The 21,679-nt window shown below is 43.0% G+C and overlaps 1 protein-coding gene across 3 annotated transcripts in view; it reads left to right on the top strand.

Moving 5' to 3' along the window:
* Positions 1–20,660, top strand: part of LOC115133944 (anoctamin-1-like) — a 106,511-nt gene extending 85,851 nt beyond the window's left edge. For all 3 annotated transcript variants that reach the window (XM_065022348.1, XM_029667395.2, XM_029667392.2), the window contains 5 exons: positions 13,344–13,496; positions 14,615–14,667; positions 16,783–16,958; positions 18,565–18,670; positions 19,053–20,660. In XM_065022348.1, coding sequence (XP_064878420.1) covers positions 13,344–13,496; positions 14,615–14,667; positions 16,783–16,958; positions 18,565–18,670; positions 19,053–19,304 — 740 coding nt within the window. In that variant the 3' untranslated portion in view covers positions 19,305–20,660. The remainder of the gene's footprint in view (positions 1–13,343; positions 13,497–14,614; positions 14,668–16,782; positions 16,959–18,564; positions 18,671–19,052) is intronic.
* Positions 20,661–21,679: the final 1,019 nt, after the last annotated feature.

Raw genomic sequence — 21,679 nt, 5'->3', positions numbered from 1 at the left:
GCTTTGTACTGTCATGAAAACCCTGTAAAATGCACGTTGTGCGCATCAGCTGCATGTGTGTCAGAGGAGCGAGAGGGAGACATGACAGCAGGTAGGCCCATAAAATAATAACAACAGACTAATTAGCCAGTTCAAACCACATTGTGTACCCTGACTAGTTATCTAGTCTCGCTATTATCATGTCTTAATGTAATTGTCATGTCCGATGTCCTAAAATCTTTCCACTGACACGCAGTTGATGAATGGGTGCGTTATTAATAATTTAAAGCGTACTCCAGTGTAAAGTTGATGAATGGGTGCGTTATTACTCCAGTGTAAAGTTGATGAATGGGTGCGTTATTACTCCAGTGTAAAGTTGATGAATGGGTGCTTTATTAATAATCTAAAGCGTACTCCAGTGTAAAGTTGATGAATGGGTGCGTTATTACTCCAGTGTAAAGTTGATGAATGGGTGCGTTATTAATAAACTAAAGCGTACTCCAGTGTAAAGTTGATGAATGGGTGCGTTATTGATGAACTAAAGCGTACTCCAGTGTAAAGTTGATGAATGGGTGCGTTATTAATGAACTAAAGCGTACTCCAGTGTAAAGTTGATGAATGGGTGCCTTATTAATAAACTAAAGCGTACTCCAGTGTAAAGTTGATGAATGGGTGCGTTATTAATGAACTAAAGCGTACTCCAGTGTAAAGTTGATGAATGGGTGCCTTATTAATAAACTAAAGCGTACTCCAGTGTAAAGTTGATGAATGGGTGCCTTATTAATGAACTAAAGCGTACTCCAGTGTAAAGTTGATGAATGGGTGCCTTATTAATAAACTAAAGCGTACTCCAGTGTAAAGTTGATGAATGGGTGCGTTATTACTCCAGTGTAAAGTTGATGAATGGGTGCGTTATTAATAATCTAAAGCGTACTCCAGTGTAAAGTTGATGAATGGGTGCGTTATTACTCCAGTGTAAAGTTGATGAATGGGTGCTTTATTAATGAACTAAAGCGTACTCCAGTGTAAAGTTGATGAATGGATGCGTTATTAATAAACTAAAGCGTACTCCAGTGTAAAGTTGATGAATGGGTGCGTTATTAATCAACTAAAGCGTACTCCAGTGTAAAGTTGATGAATGGGTGCGTTATTAATGAACTAAAGCGTACTCCAGTGTAAAGTTGATGAATGGGTGCGTTATTAATGAACTAAAGCGTACTCCAGTGTAAAGTTGATGAATGGGTGCGTTATTAATCAACTAAAGCGTACTCCAGTGTAAAGTTGATGAATGGGTGCGTTATTAATGAACTAAAGCGTACTCCAGTGTAAAGTTGATGAATGGGTGCGTTATTAATGAACTAAAGCGTACTCCAGTGTAAATTTGATGAATGGGTGCGTTATTAATCAACTAAAGCGTACTCCAGTGTAAAGTTGATGAATGGGTGCGTTATTAATGAACTAAAGCGTACTCCAGTGTAAAGTTGATGAATGGGTGCGTTATTAATGAACTAAAGCGTACTCCAGTGTAAAGTTGATGAATGGGTGCGTTATTAATCAACTAAAGCGTACTCCAGTGTAAAGTTGATGAATGGGTGCGTTATTAATAAACTAAAGCGTCTCCAGTGTAAAGTTGATGAATGGGTGCGTTATTAATGAACTAAAGCGTACTCCAGTGTAAAGTTGATGAATGGGTGCGTTATTAATGAACTAAAGCGTACTCCATTGTAAAGTTGATGAATGGGTGCGTTATTAATGAACTAAAGCGTACTCCAGTGTAAAGTTGATGAATGGGTGCGTTATTAATAATCTAAAGCGTACTCCAGTGTAAAGTTGATGAATGGGTGCGTTATTACTCCAGTGTAAAGTTGATGAATGGGTGCGTTATTACTCCAGTGTAAAGTTGATGAATGGGTGCGTTATTAATAAACTAAAGCGTCTCCAGTGTAAAGTTGATGAATGGGTGCGTTATTAATGAACTAAAGCGTACTCCAGTGTAAAGTTGATGAATGGGTGCGTTATTAATAAACTAAAGCGTACTCCAGTGTAAAGTTGATGAATGGGTGCGTTATTACTCCAGTGTAAAGTTGATGAATGGGTGCGTTATTAATAATCTAAAGCGTACTCCAGTGTAAAGTTGATGAATGGGTGCGTTATTAATGAACTAAAGCGTACTCCAGTGTAAAGTAAATCTGACACTGTTGGAAAGCTGGGATTCCCCTCCATTCAACATTGGTCGTGTCAGTCTGAAATATATTCTTATAATAGCCTAAATGAGAAATATCTCCCATGCTGTCAATAGATCTCCCCTGAAACCTGAATACATTGCAAGGTTATAGACATGTCTTAGTTAGTTACCTTTTGCTTTGAAGTAGCCTACTTTAGCCCTGATTCATTGAAAAATACATTATTTTATTAAGACATAAAACGTATTTGGTTGTAATTGTAACATTTCTACATTTCTATATTTTAAAGTCTATGAATAGTGGCTAACTATCTGCCTTCAAGAGGCAGTGTTGTGTTTTGAGAAAGGCTTGAATATGCAAAGAAACAAATAGGCAGAGAGTAGAGTATATTTTTTGACGGATTCTCTGTAGTAACAGGCCTAATAATGATAATAATTACTTTAATTTAGTGTTTTCTAGCATCATACAATTTACAGCTATTTCACCTTTTTGGCCCATAGTGTTAAATCACTTCTTTTTTTTGTGACTTGAGCTTTCGGACAAGTAAAAAATCTGTCCCAGTGGCTAAAAAAGTTTGTGTCAAGCCTTGCCTCTTGCACACTACCTTACACACAGACTGTCAACAGAAAGTGGCAAAGCAGAAGTTGTGGAATCAATAAGGACTATGGCCCCCACTGAATAAACTCAGAGTTTATTTCTGTTGGCCAGAGAACCAATGAGATGCTGTCATGAACAAAACAAACAGTCTTGTACATGTTGTTATGGAAATGTTCAATCTTTAGACGTAACCCTTATGAAAGAACCACATGATCACAATTGCACTTGGTTCACTGCATTCCAATCTTCCTGCTGCGCCACCATGTCTGTGTCAATGACTGATTTCACCTGTATTCCTACACTTAGGATTTCAAAGTATATCTTAGCTTTGTATAATACACTCAAAAAATCTATTATATTTATCATCGTGATTCAGGACATGATATGTCCCACCAACATTCGTCAAATATACAGAAAACCCTAAAATTGCAGAAATAAGAACATTTAAATAAATTATGAGAGAATTGTCAGATTAAAATAGCAGTGCAGATGACACTCTTTTGCTAAGTGCAGAGATGTATTGTAAATCAAGTTTGTGTTGCAGCAGAAACTTCAGCATACCCCAAATCCAGAGGTTGTGAGTTCAAATCCTAGGTGGGGTCACATTGAAAAGGCAGTACTAAGTGATATTGTCATTGATGAAAGATTTTTACACTGTTTTATCTGAACAGCATATCACATACCATAAAACCCCCATACCATTCAAAAAAACACGTGAAATTTGCAGTTTCACATTTGAAAACCACATTTTCACATGAAATCGCATTTTCACATGAGAAATAACGGTTTTCAAATGTTGAGCTGAAATTTCCACAAAACAAAATAGACAAGTGATGTCAGTTGTTCACAAATGAAACCACACAGTATGTTCATATGTATTCAATATAGAGTTCACATGTAAATTAACACCACCTTTTCACATGCGAGGAGAATAACATGTTTTCACCACACATGTGAACATTTTATTTTCCTTTCCATATGTGCAAACCTAACTCTCACATGTGAAAATGTCAGATGTTGTCATGTCTAGTTACATGGTATCACAACAGTGGTGAACCAGCTTGACATGTTTCCACCTTTATGGTTATATAATATCTCAAAGCATCACAGTGATATTTTATAGTACGTGATACAATTGAACATGAACCTGTAATCTAAGTGCAGGGAACAAGGAAGCACATGTATGACATGTTGCATCCCCATGTTGTCACATTTATTTAACATAAGATCATGTTTTCACACTCAAATGTAGTTTTGTGTAGTTTCATGTTATCACCTTACCTTACATTACCACATAAAATCACGTGATCTTACTGAAGTGAACCTCTGTCGTGAGAGAATTCTGATAGGCTTTCATGTTAGTTGAGTAACTAGAATCAATCAATTGAGTCAAACAAGAAAAGCTTTTTAGACTGTCTCTCCAGCTGGCTCCAGCTTCAACCCTACAGGTGTGATTAGATAGATTGAAGGATTAGATAGAGATGGATTTTTATTTAGTATTGACTTTAATCTTGATGAAATCTCAGGTGGCTGGCTTTAGCAAATGTCAGAGGTAGAAGTCATTAATGGATGTGTGCGAGCCGAAGGCCATTTTCATCGGCTAGCTAATTAGAACCCATGTCTTTTGATGACCTAGTAGAAGATATTAATGATTCCTGAAATATTTAACAGGGTATTGAATACTGTTTCAAAGGCTGTATGGGGGAGACATTTTTTTTTTGCGGGGTAAGAACTCCAGTTTTTAGACGAAGATAATTTAGTTGGGTTTATTACTATTGTGAAGCAACATTGATTGAGTAGAATGTAGCTTACTGCCATTTCGGTCTTGGACAGTTTCATGCTGTTGAAGGGTAAAACTTCTGGCTGGCTTCATGTGATTCATGTGCTCAGCACATACTTTTTATGGAGGGAAACAAAATGTAAAGCAGAACCATATCAAATGAAACACACTGAGTGTACAAAACATTAATATTAATATCCTGATATTGAGTTGCATCCCCTTTTGCATTCAGAACAGCCTCAATTCATCAGGGCATGGACTCTACAAGGTGTTGCTTTCCACAGGGATGCTGGCCCATGTTGCTTCCAATGCTTCCTACAGTTGTGTCAAGTTGTCTGGTCCACCACCCAAAGGACACCCAATCTTTATACACACAGGAAACTGTTGAGCGTGAAAAACCCAGCAGCGTTGCAGTTCTTGACACACTCACACTGGTGCTCCTGGCACCTACTACCATACCCCATTCAAAGGTACTTTGAAGGTACTCTTTTGTCTTGACCATTCACCCTCTGAATGGCACAAATGCACAATCCACGTCTCAATTGTCTCAAGGTTCAAAAATAATTATTTAATTAACCTGTCTTCTCCCGTTCGTCTACACTGATTGAAGTGGATTTAACAAGTGACATCAACAAGGGATCATAGCTTTCACCTGGATTCACCTGGTCAGTCTATGTCATGGAAAGAGCAGGTGTTCCTAATGTTTTGTCCACGCAGTGTGCTTCCTCCCTGTGTAGGAATTGGCCAGAAATCATTTTGGAATTATTCCGGGAACCCATTCCTCTTTTTTACTTGAGAAATGTACCCTAAGCCAAGCACAATGAGAAGGGGATGTAGCTAATTGAATGAATGACTTCCTTCCTCCATACCAAACCTACACCCTGGGCCTTCTTCATTACAGACAGCAGTGTTTTTACTCAGCAGATCTTCCTGTTGGCACACACCTCTGCCAGATTCTCCATCAGGCTCTATTTACTTTGCCTTGCTGTTTGGTCCATGGCCCACATCTCCCTTTTCCTGCCTTCTTCTTCTTCTTCTTCATTTTCTTCTTCTTCTCTCTCTCTCTCTCTCTCTCTCTCTCCCTCTCTCTCTCTCTCTCGCCCAACATCCACCTATCTCTGGAGCTGGCATTGGCAGGCATATACCTCAACTCTCAAGTGAAAAGAGCATCAGTGTTTTCATCTATTACAGCAGGAGACTTATACACTATTAGTACTTAGGTTAACATATATTTGCAGTGTAAGATGGCTGTTAAGACAGCTCTAAAGGAAGACATTGTTTGTTCTCTGTCTGAACTTTGTACTCTTGAGAAAGTCTTAAACAACTGAAGAGTCCAGTCACAGGGCTTTTAACTTACTTCACTTTCTCAAGAGGCAGTGTCTCTCAGTTAATGCCTGGTAAGTAGGCCTATTCTCAGGACACAGAGAGTTTTAGGCTTAACTTAAATGTTCATGGCATCGCGAAGATACTGTAGGCTAATTTCACCCTACCGCATTATGGTGTCATGGATATTATGATATCATTAAGGAAATGTTCTTATGTTCCCAACGGACTATTTGTTCAAACCTTCACCAGTCACAGCCAAGCTCCACATATTTATTACAGCAGTTGTACATTTCTCACAGAATCCTGCACCTTGTAGTGGTGTTGGATTTCCACTCGAGGGGCTCTTGAAGAGCACCTGCTTCTCGAACACAACTGAGCAATGTGTGTGTGTCTGTGTGTCTGTGGGGGTGCGTGGATGTGTTTGTGTGTGTAGAGAGAGAGTGAGAGAAAGAGAGATACAGAAAGAGACAAATAGAGAGAGAGAGAGAGTTCACAATAAACCGTGAAAATACTACAATTAGCAAAAGACCCAGCATGTTTGAATGGAAAACTGAAGTCAGAGTCCCCTACTGTAGCTGGGTTGTGTAGATCAAAGAGTAGTAAGGGGAGGGGGAGGGAGTGCATTAGAGAGTACTGGAGAGTGACATTAGAGAGTACTGGGGATGTGAGGAGGGAATGACATTAGAGAATACTGGGGTTGTGGGGAGGGAGTGACAGAGAATACTGGGGTTGTGGGGAGGGAGTGACATTAGAGAATACTGGGGTTGTGGGGAGGGAGTGACATTAGAGAATACTGGGGTTGTGGGGAGGGAGTGACATTAGAGAATACTGGGGTTGTGGGGAGGGAGTGACATTAGAGAATACTGGGGTTGTGGGGAGGGAGTGACATTAGAGAATACTGGGGTTGTGGGGAGGGAGTGACATTAGAGAGTACTGGGGTTGTGGGGAGGGAGTGACATTAGAGAGTACTGGGGTTGTGGGGAGGGAGTGACATTAGAGAATACTGGGGTTGTGGGGAGGGAGTGACATTAGAGAGTACTGGGGTTGTGGGGAGGGAGTGACATTAGAGAATACTGGGGTTGTGGGGAGGGAGTGACAGAGAATTCTGGGGTTGTGGGGAGGGAGTGACATTAGAGAATACTGGGGTTGTGGGGAGGGAGTGACATTAGAGAGTACTGGGGTTGTGGGGAGGGAGTGACATTAGAGAGTACTGGGGTTGTGGGGAGGGAGTGACATTAGAGAATACTGGGTTTGTGGGGAGGGAGTGACATTAGAGAATACTGGGGTTGTGGGGAGGGAGTGACATTAGAGAGTACTGGGGTTGTGGGGAGGGAGTGACATTAGAGAGTACTGGGGTTGTGGGGAGGGAGTGACATTAGAGAATACTGGGGTTGTGGGGAGGGAGTGACATTAGAGAATACTGGGGTTGTGGGGAGGGAGTGACATTAGAGAATACTGGGGTTGTGGGGAGGGAGTGACATTAGAGAGTACTGGGGTTGTGGGGAGGGAGTGACAGAGAATACTGGGGTTGTGGGGAGGGAGTGACATTAGAGAGTACTGGGGTTGTGGGAGGGAGTGACATTAGATAATACTGGGGTTGTGGGGAGGGAGTGACATTAGAGAATACTGGGGTTGTGGGGAGGGAGTGACAGAGAATACTGGGGTTGTGGGGAGGGAGTGACATTAGAGAGTACTGGGGTTGTGGGGAGGGAGTGACATTAGAGAGTACTGGGGTTGTGGGGAGGAGTGACATTAGAGAATACTGGGGTTGTGGGGAGGGAGTGACATTAGAGAGTACTGGGGTTGTGGGGAGGGAGTGACATTAGAGAATACTGGGGTTGTGGGGAGGGAGTGACATTAGAGAATACTGGGGTTGTGGGGAGGGAGTGACATTAGAGAATACTGGGGTTGTGGGGAGGGAGTGACATTAGAGAATACTGGGGTTGTGGGGAGGGAGTGACATTAGAGAATACTGGGGTTGTGGGGAGGGAGTGACATTAGAGAGTACTGGGGTTGTGGGGAGGGAGTGACATTAGAGAATACTGGGGTTGTGGGGAGGGAGTGACATTAGAGAGTACTGGGGTTGTGGGGAGGGAGTGACATTAGAGAATACTGGGGTTGTGGGGAGGGAGTGACAGAGAATTCTGGGGTTGTGGGGAGGGAGTGACATTAGAGAATACTGGGGTTGTGGGAGGGAGTGACATTAGAGAGTACTGGGGTTGTGGGGAGGGAGTGACATTAGAGAATACTGGGGTTGTGGGGAGGGAGTGACAGAGAGTACTGGGGTTGTGGGGAGGGAGTGACATTAGAGAGTACTGGGGTTGTGGGGAGGGAGTGACATTAGAGAGTACTGGGGTTGTGGGGAGGAGTGACATTAGAGAATACTGGGGTTGTGGGGAGGAGTGACATGAGATAATACTGGGGTTGTGGGGAGGGAGTGACATTAGAGAGTACTGGGGTTGTGGGGAGGGAGTGACATTAGAGAGTACTGGGGTTGTGGGGAGGGAGTGACATTAGAGAATACTGGGGTTGTGGGGAGGGAGTGACATTAGAGAGTACTGGGGTTGTGGGGAGGGAGTGACATTAGAGAGTACTGGGGTTGTGGGGAGGGAGTGACATTAGATAATACTGGGGTTGTGGGGAGGGAGTGACATTAGAGAATACTGGGGTTGTGGGGACTGGGGTTGTGGGGAGTGACATTAGATAATACTGGGGTTGTGGGGAGGGAGTGACATTAGAGAGTACTGGGGTTGTGGGGAGGGAGTGACATTAGATAATACTGGGGTTGTGGGGAGGGAGTGACATTAGAGAGTACTGGGGTTGTGGGGAGGGAGTGACATTAGAGAGTACTGGGGTTGTGGGGAGGGAGTGACATTAGAGAGTACTGGGGTTGTGGGGAGGGAGTGACATTAGATAATACTGGGGTTGTGGGGAGGGAGTGACATTAGATAATACTGGGGTTGTGGGGAGGGAGTGACATTAGATAATACTGGGGTTGTGGGGAGGGAGTGACATTAGATAATACTGGGGTTGTGGGGAGGGAGTGACATTAGATAATACTGGGGTTGTGGGGAGGAGTGACATTAGAGAGTACTGGGGTTGTGGGGAGGGAGTGACATTAGAGAATACTGGGGTTGTGGGGAGGAGTGACATTAGATAATACTGGGGTTGTGGGGAGGGAGTGACATTAGATAATACTGGGGTTGTGGGGAGGGAGTGACATTAGAGAGTACTGGGGTTGTGGGGAGGGAGTGACATTAGAGAGTACTGGGGTTGTGGGGAGGGAGTGACATTAGAGAATACTGGGGTTGTGGGGAGGGAGTGACATTAGAGAATATTGGGGTTGTGGGGAGGGAGTGACATTAGAGAGTACTGGGGTTGTGGGGAGGGAGTGACATTAGAGAATACTGGGGTTGTGGGGAGGGAGTGACAGAGAATACTGGGGTTGTGGGGAGGGAGTGACATTAGATAATACTGGGGTTGTGGGGAGGGAGTGACATTAGAGAGTACTGGGGTTGTGGGGAGGGAGTGACATTAGATAATACTGGGGTTGTGGGGAGGGAGTGACATTAGATAATACTGGGGTTGTGGGAGGGAGTGACATTAGAGAATACTGGGGTTGTGGGGAGGGAGTGACATTAGAGAGTACTGGGGATGTGGGGAGGGAGTGACATTAGAGAATACTGGGGCTGTGGGGAGGGAGTGACATTAGAGAATACTGGGGTTGTGGGGAGGGAGTGACAGAGAGTACTGGGGTTGTGGGGAGGGAGTGACATTAGAGAATACTGGGGTTGTGGGGAGGGAGTGACAGAGAGTACTGGGGTTGTGGGGAGGGAGTGACATTAGAGAATACTGGGTTTGTGGGGAGGGAGTGACATTAGAGAGTACTGGGGTTGTGGGGAGGGAGTGACATTAGAGAGTACTGGGGTTGTGGGGAGGGAGTGACATTAGAGAATACTGGGGTTGTGGGGAGGGAGTGACATTAGAGAATACTGGGGTTGTGGGGAGGGAGTGACATTAGAGAGTACTGGGGTTGTGGGGAGGGAGTGACATTAGAGAATACTGGGGTTGTGGGGAGGGAGTGACAGAGAGTACTGGGGTTGTGGGGAGGGAGTGACATTAGAGAGTACTGGGGTTGTGGGGAGGGAGTGACATTAGAGAGTACTGGGGTTGTGGGGAGGGAGTGACATTAGAGAGTACTGGGGTTGTGGGGAGGGAGTGACATTAGAGACTACTGGGGTTGTGGGGAGGGAGTGACATTAGAGAGTACTGGGGTTGTGGGGAGGGAGTGACATTAGAGAGTACTGGGGTTGTGGGGAGGGAGTGACATTAGATAATACTGGGGTTGTGGGGAGGGAGTGACATTAGAGAGTACTGGGGTTGTGGGGAGGGAGTGACATTAGATAATACTGGGGTTGTGGGGAGGGAGTGACATTAGAGAGTACTGGGGTTGTGGGGAGGGAGTGACATTAGAGAGTACTGGGGTTGTGGGGAGGGAGTGACATTAGAGAGTACTGGGGTTGTGGGGAGGGACTGGGGTTGTGGGGAGGGAGTGACAGAGAGTACTTAGAGAGTACTGGGGTTGTGGGGAGGGAGTGACATTAGAGAATACTGGGGTTGTGGGGAGGGAGTGACATTAGAGAACACTGGGGTTGTGGGGAGGGAGTGACATTAGATAATTCTGGGGTTGTGGGGAGGGAGTGACATTAGAGAGTACTGGGGTTGTGGGGAGGGAGTGACATTAGAGAGTACTGGGGTTGTGGGGAGGAGTGACATTAGATAATACTGGGGTTGTGGGGAGGGAGTGACATTAGAGAATACTGGGGTTGTGGGGAGGGAGTGACATTAGAGAGTACTGGGGTTGTGGGGAGGGAGTGACAGAGAATACTGGGGTTGTGGGGAGGGAGTGACATTAGATAATACTGGGGTTGTGGGGAGGGAGTGACATTAGAGAATACTGGGGTTGTGGGGGGAGGGAGTGACATTAGAGAGTACTGGGGATGTGGGGAGGGAGTGACATTAGAGAATACTGGGGTTGTGGGGAGGGAGTGACATTAGAGAATACTGGGGTTGTGGGGAGGGAGTGACAGAGAGTACTGGGGTTGTGGGGAGGGAGTGACATTAGAGAATACTGGGGTTGTGGGGAGGGAGTGACATTAGAGAGTACTGGGGTTGTGGGGAGGGAGTGACATTAGAGAATACTGGGGTTGTGGGGAGGGAGTGACAGAGAGTACTGGGGTTGTGGGGAGGGAGTGACATTAGAGAGTACTGGGGTTGTGGGGAGGGAGTGACATTAGAGAGTACTGGGGTTGTGGGGAGGGAGTGACATTAGAGAGTACTGGGGTTGTGGGGAGGGAGTGACATTAGAGAATACTGGGGTTGTGGGGAGGAGTGACATTAGAGAACACTGGGGTTGTGGGGAGGGAGTGACATTAGAGAGTACTGGGGTTGTGGGGAGGGAGTGACATTAGAGAATACTGGGGTTGTGGGGAGGGAGTGACATTAGAGAATACTGGGGTTGTGGGGAGGGAGTGACATTAGAGAGTACTGGGGTTGTGGGGAGGGAGTGACATTAGAGAGTACTGGGGTTGTGGGGAGGGAGTGACATTAGAGAGTACTGGGGTTGTGGGGAGGGAGTGACAGAGAATACTGGGGTTGTGGGGAGGGAGTGACATTAGATAATACTGGGGTTGTGGGGAGGGAGTGACATTAGAGAATACTGGGGTTGTGGGGAGGGAGTGACATTAGAGAGTACTGGGGATGTGGGGAGGGAGTGACATTAGAGAATACTGGGGTTGTGGGGAGGGAGTGACATTAGAGAATACTGGGGTTGTGGGGAGGGAGTGACAGAGAGTACTGGGGTTGTGGGGAGGGAGTGACATTAGAGAATACTGGGGTTGTGGGGAGGGAGTGACAGAGAGTACTGGGGTTGTGGGGAGGGAGTGACATTAGAGAATACTGGGGTTGTGGGGAGGGAGTGACATTAGAGAGTACTGGGGTTGTGGGGAGGGAGTGACATTAGAGAGTACTGGGGTTGTGGGGAGGGAGTGACATTAGAGAATACTGGGGTTGTGGGGAGGAGTGACATTAGAGAATACTGGGGTTGTGGGGAGGGAGTGACATTAGAGAGTACTGGGGTTGTGGGGAGGGAGTGACATTAGAGAATACTGGGGTTGTGGGGAGGGAGTGACAGAGAGTACTGGGGTTGTGGGGAGGGAGTGACATTAGAGAATACTGGGGTTGTGGGGAGGGAGTGACATTAGAGAATACTGGGGTTGTGGGGAGGGAGTGACATTAGAGAATACTGGGGTTGTGGGGAGGGAGTGACATTAGAGAATACTGGGGTTGTGGGGAGGGAGTGACATTAGAGAATACTGGGGTTGTGGGGAGGGAGTGACATTAGAGAGTACTGGGGTTGTGGGGAGGGAGTGACATTAGATAATACTGGGGTTGTGGGGAGGGAGTGACATTAGAGAATACTGGGGTTGTGGGGAGGGAGTGACATTAGATAATACTGGGGTTGTGGGGAGGGAGTGACATTAGAGAATACTGGGGTTGGACAATGACAATGACCCAACACACCTCCAGGCTGTATAAGGCCTATTTGATCAGGAAGGAGAGTGATGGAGTGCTGCATCAGATGACCTGGCCTCCACAATCACCCAACCTCAACCAAATTGAGATTGTTTGGGATTAGTCGGACCGCAGAGTGAAGGAAAAGCAGCCAAAAAGTGCTCAGCATTATGTGGGAACTCTTTCAAGACTGTTGGAAAGCATTCCAGGTGAAGGCAGTTGAGAGAATACCAAGAGTGGGCAAAGCTGTCATCAAGGCAAAGGGTGTCTATTTGAAGAATCTCAAATAATAAATATATTTTGATTTGTTAAACACTTTTTTGGTTAGTACATGATTCCATATGTGTTATTTCATGGCTTTGATGTCTTCACTATTATTCTACAATGTAGAAAATAGTAAAATAAAGAAAACCCTTGAATGAGTAGGTGTTCTAAAACTTTTGACTGGTAGTGTATATGTGTATATGTATACAGTGTATACATATATATCTTTTTAAAAATATAAATTTACATGGGTCATTCAATGGTTTCTTGTTATCCTAAATGTGATGAGCACATTGGCATGTTTTAGAGCTAGCTATAGTATGTGATGGGAGGTTCAGATCATCTCTCCTGATTGATTTGTTAGGTCTTGTCAAGTGATCAGGGCCTGCATTCATAAAGCATCTTAGATTAGGAGTGCTGATCTAGGATCAGGTTGCACCTGTCCATTTAATCATGTTCATTATGATCTAAAAGGCTAAATTGATCCTATATCAGTACTCCTACTATAAGAGGGTATTTGTGAATACAGCAGGCCCTGGTGAATAGACCGATCAGGCTGAAAGACGTACTGTATACCCTACGTGTATACCGTGTGATGATGTAAAGCTGATGGATGTCTCTCTATCTCTGTGTCCTTGCAGTAATCCAGTTTGGGTTTGTGACCCTGTTCGTGGCATCGTTCCCGCTGGCCCCACTTTTCGCCCTCCTTAACAACATCATCGAGATACGCCTGGATGCCAAGAAGTTTGTGGCCGAGCTCAGGAGGCCGGTCGCTGCAAGGGCAAAAGACATTGGTGGGTTCAAAGTTCCTAATATTGAGTTGTACCCCCCCCCCCCTTTCCCTCAGAACAGCCTCAATTCATTGGAGGATGGACTCTACAAGGTATCGAAAGTGTTCCACAGGGATGCTGGCCCTTGTTGGCTCCACTGCTTCCAACAGTTGTGTCAAATTGGCTGAATGTGATACACACAGGAAACTGTTGAGTGTGAAAAACCCAGCAATTTTGCAGTTCTTGACACAAACCGGTGCGCCTGGCATCTACTACCACACTTTAACCCATTCAAAGGCACTTAAATATTTCATTTTGCCAATTCATCCTCCCGAATGGCACACATCCATGTCTCAATTGGCTTAAAAATCCTTCTTTAACCTGTCTCAACCCTTTCGTCTATAATGATTGAAGTGGATTTAACAAGTGACAGCAATAAAGAATCATAGCTTTCACCTGGATTCACCTGGTCAGTCTATGTCATGGAAAGAGCAGGTGTTCTATATGTTGTACACTCAGTGTATATACAGGTTCAATGAAAATGAACTCATGTGGTCAGGTAAAAACGTAGGAATGCAAATGTGATCTAGTGGTTTCTTTACACATACAAACGTAACTAGAGGGGGGAATTTGTCCTGCTGATGTATTATGGGAATTGTTATGCTTGTGTTTTTGTACTATTTAGCACTTTTGTTTTCTTAACTAAACGTTAAGATTAACGCCTCTACAGTATTGTAGAGGCATTAATCCCAAGACAATGACTGTAGAGGAAGGGAACAAAAGGGGGGTTCACTACAGTATGTGATTTGCTGCTCTAAGTAATCTATAGATTTGTTATAAGGCTCCAAGTGGCACAGCGGTCTAAGGCACTGCATCTCAATGCTAGAGGCATCACCACAGACACCCTGGTTCGAATCCAGGCTGTGTCACAACCGGCCATGATTGGGAGTCCAATAGGTCAGCGCACAATTGGCCCAGCGTCGTCCGGTTTTGGCCGGTGTAGGCCGTCATTGTAAATAATAATTTGTTCTTAACTGACTTGCCTAGTTAAATGAAGGTTAAATAATTAAAATATAATATTGTAATCACATAGACCATCAAGAGTTTTGACTCTCATGTTTTTCTTTCTTCTCTGATTCTAGGAATATGGTACAACCTTCTCCGAGCTGTGGCTAAAGTGGCCGTCATCATAAATGTAAGTCATTCCGGTCATCCCAGCAAAATATAATGGTGGAAGTTGACCAAGTGATGAAAACCCCCCCACAATTCCGTCACTTTAACATACACTGTTTTGATTTAGATAGGGGAGTCATTGAAATGTTCTGCAGAAGTTTCTTTTATTATTCATTCCTCAACCCCCTCAACGATAACAAGTCTGCACTTAAAACTAGAACGGTTTTTCATTGAAGCTAAGCCTGGTCCACATTTAAGAGCCAGTCCTTTACTGTGAATATATGTCAACACTCTTGGGGGGTTGCTTGTAAAACCTCATAATTAGGCTTTTACATGGTTTCACCTCTAAAACTACTGACCCTTGATGCAGAAAAGACCATACTTGGTCAGAAGGAGAGTTAACGTGGTCATAAATCCTGCAGACTCTCACTTCACTTCCAAAGGGTTCACCATCGTCATGGTGATGTTGAAGTGAGATCCAGATCTGGGTTATTTATGACAATGGAGGCTTTCGATCAAAATGGAAGGGAGGGAATTGCTCACCTCCATCCTCCACTTATTCAGAGTGTTACCGATGGAACAGGATGTCAATGTTTCTTAACTTTAATGCCTTTAATACCTTCTATGTTTATGTGCTGGCAAATCTCTGAACACAGAACGAAATCTCACATGGGCACTGGCCAGCTTCTCGAGTTAGGGTTAGGGCCAACAGTTACGTTGACAGTCATATATGCTGACTGACAGATAGCTGCCGATGTACAGTGCCTTGCAAAAGTATTCATCCCCTTTGGAGTTTTTCCTATTATTTTTGCATTACAACCTGTATTTTATTTTATTTTATTTATTTATTTTATTTTATTTTATTTGGATTTCATGTACTGGACATACACAAAATAGTCCAAATTGGTGGATATGTATTCACCCCCTTTGCTATGAAGCCACTAAATAAGATTTGGTGCAACCACTTACATAATTAGTTAAATAAAGTCCACCTGTGTGCAATCTAAGTGTCACATGATCTATCACATGATCCCAGTATATATACACATGTTCTGAAAGGCCCCAGAGTCTGCAACACCACTACGCAAGGGGTACCACCAAGCAAGCAGCACCATGAAGACCAAGAACCTCTCCAAACAGGTCAGGGACAGTTGTGGAGAAGTACAGATCAGGGTTTGGTTATAAAAAAATATCCGAAACTTTGAACATCCCATGGAGCACCATTAAATCCATTATAAAAAAAATTGAAAGAATATGGCTCCACAACAAACCTGCCGAAACTCACGGACCAGGCAAGGAGGGCATTAATCAGAGAGGCAACAAAGAGACCAAAGATAACCCTGAAGGAGCTGCAAAGCTCCACAGCGGATATTTAAGTATCCGTCCATAGGACCACTTTAAGCCGTACACTCCACAGAGCTGGGCTTTACTGAAGTGTGGCCAGAAAAAAGCAATTGTTCACCAAAAGGCATGTGGGAGACTTCTCAAACATGTGGAGCACGGTACTCTGGTCAGATGAGACTAAAATTGAGCTTTTTGGATATCAAGGAAAATTATATGTCTGGCGCAAACCCAACACCTCACCCCGAGAACACCATCCCCACAGTGAAGCATGGTGGTGGCAGCATCATGCATCAATCCAATTGAGAATCTGTGGTATGACTTAAAGATTGCTGTACACCAGCGGAACCCATCCAACTTGAAGTAGCTGGAGCAGTTTTGCCTTGAAGAATGGGCAAAAATCCCAGTGGCTAGATGTGCCAAGCTTGTAAAGACATATCCCACAAGACTTGCAGCTGTAATTGCTGGAAATGGTGGCTCTACAAAGTATTGAAGAAAAAAAAATCAATTTTAATTCCGTGTTGTAAGGCAACAAAATAGGAAAAATGCCAAGGGGGGTGAATATTTTCGCAAGCCACTGTAGAGGGTATGCAGTACATTAAAGACAGCGCTCCTTTTGTTGAAGTTGACCATTATATTCAACCTAAAGTATATATCATTAGGGCGGGTTTCCACCTGGTATTACCATGTGCCTTTCGTTCACCGAACAAGATGATCCAATCCCTGTCTGTTAATGCCAGGTGTAAACACGTGTCTTCAGGTGCTTTGTCATTGATCACTGTCTGTCTCTCTCCAGGCGTTTGTGATCTCCTTCACGTCAGACTTCATCCCGAGGCTGGTCTACCAGTACATGTACAGCCCAGACGGCTCCATGCACGGCTTCGTCAACCACACCCTGTCCTACTTCAACGTGAGCAACTTCCAGGACGGTAAAGAACCTATGGACCCACAGCATCAGGTGGAGATGTGTAGGTGAGTTTACACACAACACTGACTGACTGTGTAAAGTTTTTATGTGATACGTGTTTCATTGATTGTTATAAACTGGGTGGGTCAAGCCCAGAATGCTGATTGGTTGACAGCTCTTGTATATCAGACCGTATACCACGGGTATGACAAAACATTTATTTTTAATGCTATAGTTACGTTGATAACCAGTTTATGATAGCAATAAGGTTAGTGGTATATCGTCAATATAACACGGCTAAGGGCTGTATCCAGGCACTCCACGTTGCGTCGTGCTTAAGAACAGCCCTTAGCCATTGTACAGTATATTGGCCATGTACCACACCCCTTCAGGTATAATTTGTTAAATATAGGAGAAGCCTATTACCTGCTGTGGTGCATGATCTGGTTGTATTGGACGAAGCTATCACTAACCCTAACTGAGGAGCCAGCAAACAGCCTCAGCGTCCTCATAGAAAAGAGTGTGTGTGTGTGTGTGTGTGTGTGTGTGTGTGTGTGTGTGTGTGTGTGTGTGTGTGTGTGTGTGTGTGTGTGTGTGTGTGTGTGTGTGTGTGTGTGTGTGTGTGTGTGTGTGTCTTATTGCTTAATTGTACATACTGTAAGCAAATAAACAGATGCCTTAAGTTACAGAAACATATCATGTGCAATAAATATTACTGCCATACTACAGCTAATAAATATTACAGCCATACTACAGCCAATATATATTACAGCCATACTACAGCCAATAAATATTACAGCCATACTACAGCCAATAAATATTACAGCCATACTACAGCCAATAAATATTACAGCCATACTACAGCCAATAAATATTACAGCCATACTACAGCCAATAAATATTACAGCCATACTACAGCCAATAAATATTACAGCCATACTACAGCCAAGCAATATTACAGCCAATAAATATCACAGCCATACTACAGCCAATAAATATCACAGCCATACTACAGCCAATAAATATTACAGCCATACTACAGCCAATAAATATTACAGGTATACTACAGCCACGAAATATTACAGCCATACTACAGCCACGAAATATTACAGCCATACTACAGCCACGAAATATTACAGCCATACTACAGCCAATAAATATTACAGCCATACTACAGCCAAGAAATATTACAGCCATACTACAGCCAAGAAATATTATAGCCACACTACAGCCAAGAAATATTACAGCCATACTACAGCCAAGAAATATTACAGCCATACTACAACCAAGAAATATTACAGCCATACTACAGCCAAGAAATATTACAGCCATACTACAGCCAAGAAATATTACAGCCATACTACAGCCAAGAAATATTACAGCCATACTACAGCCAAGCAATATTACAGCCATACTACAGCCAATAAATATCACAGCCATACTACAGCCAATAAATATTACAGCCATACTACAGCCAAGAAATATTACAGCCATACTACAGCCAAGAAATATTACAGCCATACTACAGCCAAGAAATATTACAGCCATACTACAGCCAATAAATATTTGTTACTGTGGTGTTTATTTACTGTACCTTTACAGTAAATATTTTGCTATCTGTTGTAATGTTTTCTGGTTTAGTCACTGTAATCAAATGACTCTTGACTCCAGGTATAAAGACTACAGGGAGCCCCCATGGTCCAACACACCCTACGTCATCTCTAAAGAGTTCTGGGCGGTCCTGGCTGCCAGACTGGCCTTCGTCATCGTCTTCCAGGTGAGACGAGGAGTCCATTTATAGTTTAAAAGACTGCATATGCTGAAAAGGATTAGGGATGTTTATTATGGGCCTATGTTCCTCCGGGAATGAAAAGGGTTAAACATAAGCAAACAGCTGCAGTTCTATTGTACAGTTCATCTGTCATGCCAGACTTCAGCTAATTTGCAATATTCTGAGACACACTCGTTTGGCTCTCCGAGATACTGTATGTTTACTGTTTCCTGCTTGTTCACCATGCTGTCGCTCACTTCCCTGTGTTTGTGTTTGTTCGTGTTTGTTTGTGTGTGTGTTTGTTTGTGTGTGTGTGTGTGTGTGTGTGTGTGTGTGTGTGTGTGTCTGATTCCTGCTGTGTGCGTGCCTGTTTCTCCCTTCCCCGTAGAATGTGGTGATGCTGATGAGTGACATCGTGGACTGGCTGATCCCAGACATCCCTAAAGACATCAGCCTTCAGATCCACAAGGAGAAGATCCTGATGGTGGAGCTGTTCATGAAGGAGGAACAGGGCAAGATTCAGTTCATAGACAGCATGATACCTTGTGGTGGCAAGGAGAAGCGCAACAACCATGCCCCTATAGCCCGCTCACGCTCCATCCCACACACACACAGTCACACACACGCCAACAACTTCTAGCAGCTACTGTAAGGTGTAGCCTAGCTAGCCAGGCAAAGGGTTACTACTGTCTGTATCCTTTTCCTTGTCCAGACATTCCATAGAAAGGGAGAGGTGCTCCCTACAAGATGTTGTTGAGACCCAATGAGGAGAAACAGAAACTGTTCCAGTTCTCAATGCCTATCTGTCAAACCTCTCAGTGAATAACTAGCTAACTAGCTAACTGCCAACAAGTTAACTAACTGCCAACTAGTGGGGTCATGGGCTTAGATGTCGCAAATATGCCATTTAGCTAACGCTTTTATCCAAAGCGACTTACAGTAGTGCAAATTATAGCGGACCATGTTCAATGAGAGAAAAAAATATATTTTTATTTTTTTTCCTTTGCATAATGCTGTCAAGAAAATGTATTTTGTATCATGCTTTACAGTGCTGTATGTCTGGCATACAAGGTATTTCTATGTTTGCCTCTTTTTAAAAGGATGTAGATGATACGTTATACTTTACTGTTATGACTCAACCATGTTCATGGTGCAAACAATCACTCTCGGAATACGCTACATGTTTTATTCATGCTTTGTTCTCAAAATTAATATTTTTTATTTACATATTTTATTGATTATATTTTCATCGATTAAACATTTAAAAAGTAATTGGATATTATGAAATGTATGTGTGTAGAGCAAATAATATAATCTTATTCTTAAATGGGTGACATGTTTTTTATGTCTTTGATACAAAGATCTTAAATGGTATTAGCTACCAAGCTCATTATTAGTTAACAAGCTCACAGTTGAGGGCTGTTTGTGGGCTCCCATGCTACCATAGAGTTAAAGCAGTTATTACATGGACTGTATTATAGCATAAGAGTCCAAAGGCAATGTTTAACAGATACTTCTAAACATAGTCAAATAGGTTGAATGACTTCAGAACATAATAAACTCAGCAGTGTTACAAATATCCCCTGTTAAAATGCACAGTTCAGGCCAGTCTATCCCTGCCATAATACAGACTGATCCTCTATGACTTCTTTGCTGCTTCAAAGCCAGGCAGGATATTCTTTTTGGAACTTTAAAACTGTACTTAAAACTGTATAATGTTTACACTTACTTCTGTCTACTGGAAATACTAAGAAATATAATATTTCTGGTTCTTTACTTGCCGTTCTTCAGACGACAAGGACACTTTGATCCTTTTACATGTCAAACTAATGTCTTCATACAAAAGTCAACATCATTTCATAGCAGCATATTTTACCGTATTGATACCGACTATGTTGTAAATGTTTAGGAGATCTGCCTATTCTTTTTTGATGTGACGTTGAATAAATAATGCATTAAATTGAATGTAAACAATAAATATATGTTGCTGTGGGTATTGAGTGACTGTTTTCTTCGGTGAAGGAAGAGCAACATACACGGAACAGGATTGTGGCCTTTGCAGTAACTTAGAATTTTAAAATAGAGTATCAAATTCAATAGAATCTCTTAGAAACTTTTTACAATCAGATATTATTGTTTTACCTTCAGTGTTTAGTACAATGAAATGTTAATGTGAAACATGAATTCAACATTGAAAGGGCTCCAATAGAATTTCAAAATAACGTTGTACCCATAACAGTGTTTACCAAGTCATATAACTTCCTATAACTCCCTATCCTTCCTATCCTTACCTTGCAGTGATCTGGAAGCGGTGTTATTTGAGATAGGCCAGACCTGACCCAGGACAGGGCAGACGCTTTAAACTTTAGGAGATGGAACTAACTCAGACAAAGCACTTCATGATAATAAAGGGAAATGTTCCATCTCTGCTTGACAACCCAACATCCTCTCCTTGATAGCACTTATGACATTTTTTTAAGACGGGACAAAAGTAGCTAATTTTACTGGAAATCGTGCCTAAAGATTTTTTTTTAAATGAACCCTGAAGGTTTTATTTTTACAATGTGAACACATTCATCTTTTTTATTTAGTCTATATAGATCTGTGTTTAAAGTTTGAGAGGAAAATACCACATTTTCACTGAAGTAAAACAAACTCATGGAATTCTGGATCTTGCCCAGAATTTTTCTTTTTCAATCACTAGCTAGGTTTTAATCCAGTCGGCAACAGATTTTCATTCAAATATTCTACAATCTGCATTAAGAAAATATGTGCATTTTCGCACAAGTGGTCTTTCCACCAAACTGACTTGTTGCACACAAAATATACTTTTTCCGCTTACGCATTGGAATAAATGTGTTTCCATAGCATTTTCAACTCTATCAATAGTTTTGTCACAAAAACTGTTGCGTTACATAGCAAATGTGCCTACTCTGGTCTTCACACGTGCGCTGTAGCCAAACAGCTCACAGATACAGTACAGTTAGGCTCTGCGGGTTGGTTAGTCTACATGAT

Source organism: Oncorhynchus nerka, linkage group LG9a, assembly GCF_034236695.1.
Source record: "Oncorhynchus nerka isolate Pitt River linkage group LG9a, Oner_Uvic_2.0, whole genome shotgun sequence".
NCBI lineage: Eukaryota > Metazoa > Chordata > Actinopteri > Salmoniformes > Salmonidae > Oncorhynchus > Oncorhynchus nerka.
The sequence above is the reverse complement of the archived record's forward strand: the minus strand, read 5'-3'. Positions and strand labels throughout refer to the sequence as shown.